Source organism: Athene noctua, chromosome 21 (assembly GCF_965140245.1).
Source record: "Athene noctua chromosome 21, bAthNoc1.hap1.1, whole genome shotgun sequence".
In the NCBI taxonomy this organism is placed as follows: Eukaryota; Metazoa; Chordata; class Aves; order Strigiformes; family Strigidae; genus Athene; species Athene noctua.
Genome location: NC_134057.1, coordinates 7,326,224 through 7,338,549, shown reverse-complemented (window position 1 = coordinate 7,338,549; position 12,326 = coordinate 7,326,224). Strand labels below are relative to the sequence as shown.

Genomic DNA, 12,326 nt, shown 5'->3' with positions numbered 1-12,326 from the left:
TTTTCCTCCTGTAGCTAAATTTTCTTTTTGTAAGGTTCTAAAATATCCTTTCTTCTCAATTTTTTATTTCTGTTTCAGCCTCATTCTCTTATTATTTGGCTATCCAGATTCCTTTGCATTTCATTAATGTAGTACATTGCCTATATATTTATATCATTAACCATAATTGTTTGATATGAGCTTGGCTGAAACCAGTAACTGTTACATATGGTAACTACCCTTTAACCAACTTTACTGATGGCTATTATTTAGTGATTCTAGTTCTTTTTTCTTCTTGCCAGCAAACTGGCTTTAAATTGGATTAAAAACAATACATAGGTTTCTGTATTCCAGCTGCCTGGCTTGTTGAGCCTGTGTGTCAGGAAAGGATAACAAATCAGTGTTAATTGCGTTCTGCAATTCAGTTATAGCTATTATTTGACAATATTTACTACTTTGGTAAGGATTATCTTGATATTTCACAGTGTTGTATGGCACAGGATGTAAACAAACGATGTTACTGATTCCATACTGATCAAGCAATAAGACTTTATTATTTTTCTTGGTGCTGTTATCCCAGTTAAAACTACTACAAATTTCTAGTGAGCAAATAACTTGTTCGATTAATTTACTGTTCTCATTAGGAGTGTTCCAGGGTCTGCCTGTCACATTTATTCAGGCTATACTCAAAATTGGCCCTGGAAATGGGATTGATTTAAGTCTGCCCTTACTGCAAAAACTGTAATGAAATATTACATCTTTTAATGACAATCTGAGAAAGCACAAACCTACACAAGCAGAGAGACGAGAAGGGACTTGCTTATTTTCTTGGACTTAAAAGATTTGTGTGTGCTTGTTGCTGTGTCATTTAATTGAATTAAGAGGTTGTTTTGGAGTCATGGACTAGTTGAGGTTGGGAGAGACCTCTGGGGATGGTCTAGTCTGATCCCCCTGCTCCGAGCAGGGCCACACACAGCAGGCTGCTCAGGGCTACATCCACTCAAGTTCTGAGTATCTCTGAGGCTGGAGACTTCACAGTCTCTCTGGGCAACCTGTTGCGCTGTTCAACATCACAGTGGAAAAAGTATTTTCTTAAATTTAAATGGGATTTCCCATATTTCAATTTGTGCTTGTTGCATCTTGTCCTTTCACGGGGCACCGTGGAGAAGAGGCTGGCTCCTTCTTTACATCACTTCAAAAAAAAGATCCCAGCAAGCATTCTTATTTGTGTTTATAACACCCTGATTATTACCAACTCTATATTAAACACTCAATTGATTTCTGTGGTGCCAAAGGCATTCAGTTCTGTGTCCAGATCCACCTCCCCGGGTTACTTTCCTTGGGCTTCTGTCCCGGCAGTGCTACCTGCTGTATCTGCCTCCTTGCTGCTGCTCAGGCTGTCTTGCACTCTGTAGTGCTCGTGACTCTAGACTGGAAAAGTAGAAGCAGACATAAGCTCTCCTCCTCTAGTTTGCTGAAGTTCAGCCAGCAGATAGCTCTCTTGTCTTTAGCAAATCAGCTCTGTGGATGCAAGCACAGAGCAGCTGCTCTAGTGTTCAGGGAGTTCTCTCTCTCCCTGAGGTAAGTCCTCACTACAGGTAAAGGCCTGAAACTTAGAAAAGTGCATAGTCAGTAGCTTGAAGCATCATAGACAGTAAACATGATTGAATTGGGGAAAAACATTCCTGGAAAGAAGGATTAGTGGAGAAAGATGTGCTGAGTCCTCAGTAGCTGCAGTTATCTGCATTGATGCTGTTTCCCAGTGTAACAGTCAGACTTCTTTGTATCATTATTTTCCCATTGCGTATGACTTCTGGACCTGAAGCTACTATTAATTCTAAGAAATTAGTCTCTTGAAATTTTTACCTATAGAGAGGGACTTAACCTGGTCCTGTCCCATACTAGTTAACAGGATGATATCCAGGAATCCTAAGGAACCATCTGCTTTTGGATGTGCAGATCTGCAATTATTCAAACATGTGCTTAATATAACATCTGCTGAAGAAATTTCAGTAAGGTGTGTGCAGGTGGCTGCATGCAGGACACAGACCTGAATGCGGAGTGCACAGGTCTGCAGGGGACATAGGTCCTCTCAGTGAGTGGTCTGAAGGCGGGCTTGCTCTACTTAGCAAGTCCTAAATCCAAGAACCTAATGGGTGCCAGAGCGAGTAGTGTGTTACCCTTTCTATAGCCAGATACTAATTGTGCTTCAAGAGTAGTAGGCCAAAATACTTGTTAGCTCTAATATCAGAAGCAGCTGAAGGGCGTTGAAGGGAAGAATAGTAATTGAAGATGAATTTTCATATTTTGGTCCTCTATTTTTCCCCTCCCTTCATCTTTTCCCTTTTATTCAAAATGCTGTTTCCAGAAAACCTTGCTCTGATATTACTGAGTCGCAGCAATAACTAGATGGGAATATTCATTATTTAACCACATGTAAAGGAAGATGACCCCAAATTATAAAACACTGAGTTGCAATTGTGGCTGCAATGAGAGAATACGGTGTGCAGAAACTTCCCCAGCACGAGCTGGTCTGTGTCTAAAAGGACTACCTGTAGCCTGGACTTCAGAAAAGGCCAGCAAGTAATTTCTAATGGCTTTGTAATTCCAGTGGTGTTACTTACTTGAAGCAGGCCTCAGATGACTGCAGAAAACTTTGAGATGATTCAGAAAGGTCCAAGGTGGGTGGTGAGCCAGCCTGTGTAGCTGCACTGGTGTCCTGGACTGGAAAGTGATCTTCCCTTTGCAGGAAGAGGCCTCAAACGGGTCTTATTAAACCCGTAATTTGGGACTCTCATAAGCCCAAATGTAATGCAGATCTGCAGTCTTTCTCGTTTGAAATGACTGACAACAAAAGGATGAAATGGAAGATCAAGGAAAGGGTTATAATAAGCACCACCTCCAAGCCTCATGCTGACTCCAATTTTCTTATGTCTTGTCCTGCTTTGAAACCTCCAAGTTATGTCCCAGCAACTTAACACTTATGTTTTATGTTGATTTTTTTTAATAGAAAAAAGGGTATGAAAGCATGCTTCTGGTGGTAACTGCAAATCTAGTTGAAGACTGAAATAATTGGTACAAGAGATTTTAGTGGTGGTTAGAGTTGTGATGCAACTTGTCTGCAGGGAAATGTAGCTAGTGCAAATGCAGGAAGGTAGATGTCCCTTGCTTCAAGACTTGTTCTGTGCCAAAGATGATGGAACTTGGGTACTTGTATATGAGAACCCAGTGGGTCAACCATCCAGACTTTATGAACACTCAAAACCATAAAGCTGACTTGATTTTTTTTTTTAATTCAGCTGATTGACACAGCATTGTTGAGCATCCATCATTAGTGGCGTTAGTGGTCCTAAGTACTTCAGAGATCAGCTGCTCTGGTGCCTGAGTCCTGGGTTGCACTTTAGTTTTGGTGTGTGTTATTTTTTTTCTTCTGTGTAACTTCTGGTTTCATGTTTCTTGCTGGATTGTTTTTCAAAATGTGGGAGCAAAGATGAAAAAAGTGCATACGTGTAACTGTGCATATGAAAAAAGTGCATACGCATAACTGTGTCCATACAGGGGTATGGTGGGAAAGGAAGCTATAACAAATCATCTCCTGATTCCCATCTCTGACTTGTGAGATGGTGCCTTTTTGTGTCAGTTTTTGATGGCTAACAGTTCTTTCTGGCAACTTCTGGGAGACAAGAGGTATGCAAAAAAGGGTAAAGCTCTGTGGGAAGAAGTTTTTATTTGTCTAGACAGAGCTTCCTTGACTTCCTTGACTTAATGTAGATAATTGTTCCCTAGCCTCCTGCAGACTACCAGCTCAGAGCAGCTACAGCAGCAGTGTATTTATGCCTGTTAAACCAGAAGTTCTGCCTATTGTTTTCCCTGCCTTCATCACTTTCTGTTGCTATACTCCAGCTATGTTATACCAAGACATTAAACATTCAGGATCCAGAATGTCTAGACAGGCTAAAAGACTGTCTGTGCTCCATTTTTCAGTCAACTTTCCTAAGAACTAAAAGGCTATTCGGAAAGAGAAGGTGGCAGAGTTCCTAGTGTGAGATGCATCTTCAGGCTGCCTTCTGAAGAGAGTACAAAGTAAGACACTCTGGTAGAGACTTCTAGCAGTGCACAAAATTCCTGTGCAAGTCTCCCCCTGCTCCCCAGAAAGGCCTTTGACAACTGTTGCTAATGTCTTAAACAGCTTGCACTTGTATTCTAAGGATACAAGACTACAGAGATGTTCCCCATCAGCTGGTAATGTCCTGTTTAAATAACAGAGAAAAGGACTAAAGGGTGACTTCTTTGCCACAGAAGGTGGGAAAGATCTTTTCTGAGGCAGAAACAAATGGTTTCCATGTAAGGTGTGGGACCTCTGGGCCAACACAGGTATTTTGCTGCACATAATCTGCCAGCTTTAGCAACGCTAAACAAGCAAGCAAACAAAAAAGCCAAACTTCTTTCCATATAACCTTCATTTTCTTTGCTGACCTCAATCACTCTCCCTACAGTAAGAAGCAAGTACTTGTTTTCTGCAGGGTAGAAATGAACAGTTGCCTCTAGAAGCTTTGTAAACTGAAAGTTAGATACAATCTAAGGGCTGATGATCCTGCATCTACCTGCACACTCCATATTATTGTACTACATAGCATAGAAAGCTTAAGCTTTGATTTCAGACCCCGGGACAAGCCTGGGATCCTTTTATAGGTGTGGAGGGACAGAGGGTGATCAGCCTGTGCAGCAGCAGCTGCTGAATGCCTGTGCCACTTGCAGGAGCGAGGACACAAGGGTGCTCCTATCCAGCCATGTCTTCAGAGTCCATCCCAGCTCCCTCTTCCCTGGGTGGCCGAAGATTCCTGGGGAGCCTTGTGCTAATCCTCTTCACTTCCAGCAAGGGAGCACAGCATCCTTGTGCAAGTGTTTAATAACCTGGTTTCTTTAAAACAAAATATTTTGCTGTATTTAAGAAAGGTGAGCCCTCCTTTCCATCTTTTCCTATCAAGAAAAAGCCTTCAGACTAGTAGCCAGGGTATTGAGAAGCAGCATGCAAGGAAGATGCCTGGGTAAAAACGGGCAAGCAACTGAATGTGAGCACCCAGTACGACGGAGTGGCTAAAAGGATAATATTTTGTTACCTCTACTAATGAGAACAAAAGGTAGGTGACAGATTTATTACCTTATGCCATTGAAAAATCATATAGAGTTTACTGAACATGGTAGCCAGATTTCTGTTTATCGAAGTGCTGGGAAAATTTGGGGTTAGAGCTAGAAACCTACCATAAAGCATTTAGGGACTAGAAAATAAAATCATTTTAAGAAGCTTGCAGTTTAATTTGTCAAGAAATTGAAAGGTGATTTAAGCATGCATAAATCTTTGTGGAGAAAGAATGAGTGCGAAAGAGCTCTTTGTCACTTAGAGCACAGCAAGAACCAATGACTGGAAGCTAAAGGCAAATTCAAAGTTTAAAAGCATGTGCATAGTTTCCTATAGAGAAAAACAATTTAGTGATGAAAATTAAAAAAAAAAAAAAATCAATGTTCTGATGCTTTCAAATCAATATCCTTTGACAGCACTGCTTCTAGAAAACAAAGGTTATCTGACACAACACATGAATGAATTATTTTTGTGTCTTGGGTTTAAGTCAGATGAAATGATTTGATACTCCCAGTATTAAAATCTATAAAAAGATAATTCTTCCCCAATTCAGTGGAGAATGCAGAGAGAGGACAGTTCTTGGGAGAAAAGAAACTCAAGCAAAGAAGAGACAGAAAGCATTGCTCCAAAAAGAAAAAAAATCAGATTATTATATAATAAAACAGCTTCATTTACTGCATTTGTTGGTCTGCAGTTCTGGCTAGACTTGTCTTAGGATGAACAAGGAAGGCATAGTGAGGTCAGCTGGCTGAAGACTAACTTCTGGTTGTATGTAACAACTGCTATCCTGGCTCGCAGCAGTGGTCCCCCTGAGCAGCCCTCTCAGCCCATTGTGTTGTGCTGCCCTGGAAGGGTGGGAAAGGGAAACCTGATCGCTCAGTGGCCTTTGCTGGCAGCCTTTTGATTTACCGGATAATGTGCAGTGTAGTCCTTCAGCTCTTGGCACTGAGAGGGCTCCTCTGGAGTGGGGGGTGTGTGTGGCTCTGGGCTCTGCGCTTCAATAGAGTTGGATGTAATAAAGGAATCTGAAGGCCTAGAAAATGTGCCATCAGGAACTGGCGTTGCTTCTTCAAGACAAGATGTAATAGCTTAAGTACTGGTTTCAAAGTTGCTGTGAAGGGAAGTTAGCACTCTTCCTTCCACACCTGAGGGAGGCAGGGTGAAAATTCCTGAATGCCTGTTGACTCACCTTAACTTTGATAAAAGAAAAACCTTCCTGGCAGGATAACAAAGGGCTAGTAAAAATAGTGAAGAAAAGGTGTGGGATCTCTGAAAGGCTTCAGGAACAGGTAGGACAAGACATCTGTCCACGTGACATGGGGTGATCCTGGTTTTATTATGCAGCAGATAAACTTGGGGTCTTTTCTGGTTCTAAGAATTTTTTTCCTGCCTCAGGCTGATATGCATGGGTTGGTGCACTGTTTAGCTGGAGGTTATGACTTTCTGCAAATGGATATTGTGCTGAACAAGGTTCTAAGTGTTGCCAAAGAATTTATATCTCCTTCATTTTAAGTAAAATCTATCAGCCAGTTCAAAAGGCAAACATTGTTCCCTGATAAAATGCAGCTGGTGTGCATATGAGCTTAGTCAGCAGACTATAAAATAGCATGAGCTTTTCATAGTGATCAGAAACATCAAAAGCGGAAAGTGTATTTGAAAAAATAAATCTCCAACAGATTGCTCTAATTGTGATGCACCACAAGTAGTGATGGTGTATAGCTGAGATGATATTACCCAGATAAGAAATAATATGGCTTTGGTCTGTGTCTCTATATACAGATTTCAAAACCTGGAGAGAGTGGATCATCAGATGCTAGAGCATGTGTAGTGGGTTTGCTCTAATGAGAGAGGCATATATTCACTGTAACGTTCAGCGGCAGCTTTTGAACAAGTGAACAGTGCCACTCTACTTGGGAAGGGGGGGAAATAATAAACTATACAAATGTCCCCCAGTGGACTGCCCTACTGAGAGGCACTGGTGTATAACCCTGCTGTGTGGTTATGCTTATCTACAGTGTAATGTTTGCAGGTCCACGTACAATACATGTCAAAACCCTTTCTGTCTGTACCTTATCAATACAGAAGTAGGGGAGTGACAGGTACGGCGCTGCTGCTGCTTTGTGAGAGCCTCTCGGGTACTCTTCACGATCTGGAAATCAGCTCCTCTGTTGCCTCTGCTTGCCCTTGTGGGGCTGCATGTCGTGTGCTTTCAACTCCAAATGGAAGCAATAAGGTAGGATGGACAGACAACTGCTGCCAGGAGAACAAGTCTCAGAGGGAGCTGTTCTGAACTTTCCCCTTCCTCTTTAGATCGCATTTCCCTGAAGAGAAAAATCCTAAGGGGTGCTCTTCTGTTTCTGCTAAGAAACAAGGCATCGAAGGTATTTAACCCATTGCAACCAATCAACAGTTGCCTGATAAGCCTTTTCACTGCATGGTGAATTTTCTTAAAAAAAGTAGAGTGCCCTTTCAGTATTTGTACTTTTAATCAGATTAATTGGGTTCTGTCTGAATTGCCTGGTTCTATTCTATTATGCTGCAGCCAAACCAGGCTAGTTCTGGAGTGATGAAAATGCGTTGGCTTTATATTGGCAGGGCTCTTCTAGATTTCTTTCAGTACTCTTGGCTTTATCTGCTCTCCCTGACCTATAACTCATTGAATTAACAGTGCTAGACCTCAGTCTTTTATAGTCTTGGGTGGGAAGGGGGGAATTTCTGGGCTTGTTCTTTCATTTGCTAACTTTGTAAAGATTTCCCTCTACAGTGTATTTCAGTCATCCTAACAACCCTAGCTAGACGCTTTTAACTCCAAAGTCAGTGTGGCTCAAAATTCAGTATTAATTGAAATAGGGCCTCAAAGTCAGGAAACTCACTTCAAGACACCCCCCCTCAAATTGTGATTTTAACATTGTGTTCCTGTTGCTGTTTCAGTTCTCAGGCTTTGCATTTGCAGGTATATCCCCTAATATGAGGGGAAGAAATTATTAAAAACTTAAGTATTTTACTTATATTAATATAGAAGCAAAAGCTTTAGAAGGAAGGTCAGATTGTGTATAATAAAACTGAGGATAACAGTGGTTAAACTTACCACATTTAAAATGGGTCTTTCTGCCTTTTTAAATTTTTTTTTTTATTAATTTGGATGCTTCACATTCCAAATTAGGAATGTTATTTTCACACAAACATATTTCTGAAAAAACAAACTTACAGCCTCTTGGTATACTCTCTGTCTCTGTATTGGAAAAAAAATAATTCACTTAAGATACAGCTGTGTTAGACACCAACTGGCTTTGCCATGTTCCCCAGCGAGATGCTGTGCTGGGAGGCTGCAACACACGTGTGAGCAAGAAGTGGCATGTCCAGGATTTTGCACAAAAGCTTCAGCTGCTTTGATTTCAGAAAATGTCTACAGTATTGCCCAACGATCACTCTTGGATGAAATCCCGTTAAGGCAGTAGCTGGGCTGTTTATCTAGTGATCAGAGCCTACCTTTGCTGCCACTTCATGCATAGGAAAGATACATGAAGTGTTAAGTATTTGAAGCTAGCATAAGCCATAAATTTCAACCATATTCATTAATAATCAGTTACAGGAATCACACTAGTTCAGAGTATTCTAAGAAATAGTCATCTTCACCCATTCTGTATTCTGTTGTTTCAACAAATAAACTGTTATCATCTGTTCCATATTCTGGCTCCAAAACTACAAACATCTCTGGTATGATTCAGTAACCGAAAGAATTCTGTAATTTTTTTTCAAATTGTTCTATATTTGAGGCTCATTTACAATATATTCTTATAAAACAGGAAAGCAAAGAAAAACCCAGCACCATGATTAAAATACATGAGTTTTGGGGAACTGCATGAAAATGGTGCTGTCTTTGAGGAGCTCATCCTCCTAGTGTGGGGGACAGAATCCCACAGTCAGCATCAAAAGCTCTGCCAAACTAGTTGGCATCTTCCTAAATGTTGCTCAGCTGCTGCTGCTGCTCAGGTTTCACAGCTGCAAAGTAGGAAAAATAAGTTAGTTTACCTGTAAAGGAGGTGAAAGTTAAACATTAATGTTTGTATACATACATTGCATTATACCAAAGAAGTTCAAAGAAAACTGAGGGCAGGTGACCTTTATAAGGGATTTTTTTCCAAACACTGTTAAAACTATTTAGAGCAATCTCTAGCTGTATTAAGTTGCTTTTGTGGGGGGCTTAAAAATATTCTATAGCTGTAAGTCTCTTCCTTACCTAAAAGTAGACAGACATATGAGTGAGACACCCCGGTGTAAATAAGTACATGGCACAAATTTAATTGCCATGCTGCTCCCTGTGTTTCTGCTCTGCAGGAGCATGGGTTATGATCCTGTGTGAACTGAAATACAGCCCATGTGGCTTCCTTGTGCCTGTCTGCCTGCTGCCCAGCAAGCACCACCCAGCTTCTTGCACTGAATTAAGTCTCAGAACATTTGATGAAGTAAAGCGTAATCTTCTTGGCAAGATAAATTACTCTAAGGAACCATCTGCCTTTACCTTTAAAAAATGCCTCTTTAAATGTAAATTTAACTTTTGACCAGACACAGTATTTCCATGGCAACAAATGCAGGAAAAATAAATACCTCTATACAAAATAAACAGTGTATACATTAATTCCATAGCTGGCATATTTTATTTCATATTGAGTATGTTTAAGAGAAAAACCACCATTTCGGACAGTAAAAAGGAGTATTAATCTTTTCCTGGAATGGTTCTCTGAGATGGAATCAAACAGTTGCTTGCAGTAAAGAAATCTATTGTATATTTATTTAATATGCTATAAACTAGAGCTCTCATCTTGGAGCTTGCTCTAGTTGGTCTGGAATGCTACAAACTTCAGCAGAGTGTTATGCAGGCAGCAGGATCTGTTTCTGTGCGGGAGTTTACAGAACTGGAGTCTAAAATGTCATCTTTCCCAAGTAATTTATATTTTGAATGCTTTGCTGTTTGTTTGCTTTGTACAATGTACCACTGGAGAGGTTTGTTATTCAAGGGGCGTATAAGTAGTGGTTCAGATTTCTCCTTTCGTTGGATGTGATGAAGAATGCATTCATGTTAGGTCTGTTTGAAAAATAACTTTGAGTGGTGTACTTCAAATTGCCCACAAACAAATTCCTCTTTACCTCTTTTTTCATTGGTTACCCCCTACAGAGGTCAAGGTAAGGAGACCCAAGATGGACAATATAATTATTTTTGAGAACCAAATCCCTATATGGTAAAAATAAAGTTTATTTTTATATTATTGTCTACTTTCCTATTTCAAGCTTAAAATTTCAGTGTACAACAGCAGTTTTCAAACAGTCGTTGTTGAAATGTTCCATGTTTGTTTATTTACACTCTTTTTTTCTGAAGCCACTTTTAGTCTTTTGCCTGTTTGTGTTTGGAGGCTGTAGAGGAGTGAAGATGCCTGTGGCTGGGTTTTACTTATGTGAGGAGGTGAGGAATTCTGGTTCTTGCTTGTGGAACAGAAACCATCTGGCACTCACCTCAAACCTCTCATTCTCAACAAGACAATAGTTTACAAAGATGAAGCCATTTCTTCTCACTCTACGGCAGGCAGGAATACTGTGTGTTATCCGCACTTAGACACGTTGAAGAACTAATTTGTGCTACAGATTGCGATGCTGACCTTGACATGTCATTCACTGTGAAAGTCAGCAGGAATGGTGCTGAACACAGTAACCTCTTTTTCTACCCTAACTGCTGAGTGGCACGTTCAGCAGCATCAGTATCTATCGCTTTGGTATCACTGTTGTGTGTGTTGGTATCGGAAGAGGAAAGTTGAATGTTTCCAGCAATGGCATGGTAAGAAATCTCTACACCCTCCTCTTCTGGGAAAAGACAAAGCAGTCTGTTTCAGGAAACAGTTCTGCATGAAGTGTGAAGCTGGTATGCGGAGACGGATTGCAATGGATTACCTAAGGTATTGGGGAGTAGTCACCTTCTGCACGTCTTGACCTGCCAGACCATGAGCTTGTCGAGTACGTGGGCTGGGTCATGCCGTGGACCGTCTTGCCTGGTGTCCCGCCTTGGGCAGCGCCCGATAACAAGGTGTCTAGGGAGGGAACGAAGGTAACAGGGCACACAGGCACTTACCCTTCAGGTCACCCGGGCTTTTGGATCACCTGCACGTAGCAGTTTGTGTGGGCCACGTAAGGATGTGTCCTTAGACAGCCTCTGGGAGTGAGCGCATGTAAACAAGCACGGAGGAGGGGCACGTTCCTGCGGCCGTTCAGATGGGTGCTGGAGCCCTGCGACCTGGAGCTCGGCTCACCGGGGAGGGCTCCAGCAGCCGGGCGGCACCGCGCCCTTATCTCCCCCCTCCGGCACGCATACGCTGTCCCGCAGCCAGGGAGCGGCCGCGGGGCCGGCGGGGCCCGCCTCCGGTGACCCGAGCGTGTGCCGGGGAAGATCCGGTGGGTCCTACCGCGAAGGGGGAAGGCGGGGGGGCCGGCATCCCGGCCGGCCGTTCTCTGCAGGGGTCTCCGCGGTGGGCGCGGCCCGAAGGGGCCTCACTGCCGCCCGCACTCACGGCCGCGGCCCCAGGCGGGGGGACCCGGCGCCGCCCCGGGCCGCGCCGCCGCAGGGCGCATGCGCGCGGCCGCCGAGCCAATGGGCGGCGGGGGCGGGGCCGCGGCCATTCCGGCCCGGCTGCCTGCGGGACGCGCCGCCGCCGCGATGGTCTCCTGGATGATCTCGCGGGCCGTCGTGTGAGTGCGGGGCGGGGGGCACCGGGGCACCGGCCCTCGGCTGGGGGCGTAGGCGGGCCCGGGGCGTCCCCCGGCGGGGCCGGGCCGGGGCGGTGGCGCCCCTTTCCTCCTCCTCCTCCTCGCCCTTTTCCCCTTCCCCCCGTCCCCCTCCGCTGGGTGCCCTTGGCGGCCGGGGGCTGCGCTGAGCCGCGGGCGGCAGGGCGGCTGGTCCCTCCGCTCCAGCACGGCCCGGCCCGGCCTCGCCGCTCCCGGCGCAGGTGGGGCGGGGGGCGGCTTCCCCCGGTGCGGCGGGGCGGGCGTCTGGGCCGAAGCGCCGCGGTGCTGCATCAGCCGACGGCTTAGAAGTGCTGTGTTAAAACAAATCACTCCGCTTTTAGGAGTTGAAGTAGTTGAGTCGCTCTCCCCCGCCCTTGGAAGGCGTGAGGTAGCAGGAGCTGCGGCTCTGCCCAGCAGTGACCCTTGCCTGGCCGCG

General features: G+C 43.9%; 1 protein-coding gene and 1 long non-coding RNA gene across 2 annotated transcripts in view; one reads left to right on the top strand and one right to left on the bottom strand.

The window, feature by feature from the left end:
• Nucleotides 1–8,902: 8,902 nt before the first annotated feature.
• On the bottom strand, nucleotides 8,903–11,701 carry LOC141969064 (uncharacterized). Its single transcript, XR_012634984.1, has 3 exons — nucleotides 11,572–11,701; nucleotides 11,063–11,199; nucleotides 8,903–9,121 (listed from the first exon to the last, which is right to left on the bottom strand). It is a non-coding gene; the product is annotated as an uncharacterized LOC141969064 (long non-coding RNA).
• Nucleotides 11,702–11,772: 71 nt separating this feature from the next.
• The window catches only part of REEP3 (receptor accessory protein 3), a 42,634-nt gene continuing 42,080 nt past the window's right edge, over nucleotides 11,773–12,326 (top strand). The window contains exon 1 of the mRNA XM_074924325.1: nucleotides 11,773–11,854. Coding sequence (XP_074780426.1) covers nucleotides 11,823–11,854 — 32 coding nt within the window. The 5' untranslated portion in view covers nucleotides 11,773–11,822. The remainder of the gene's footprint in view (nucleotides 11,855–12,326) is intronic.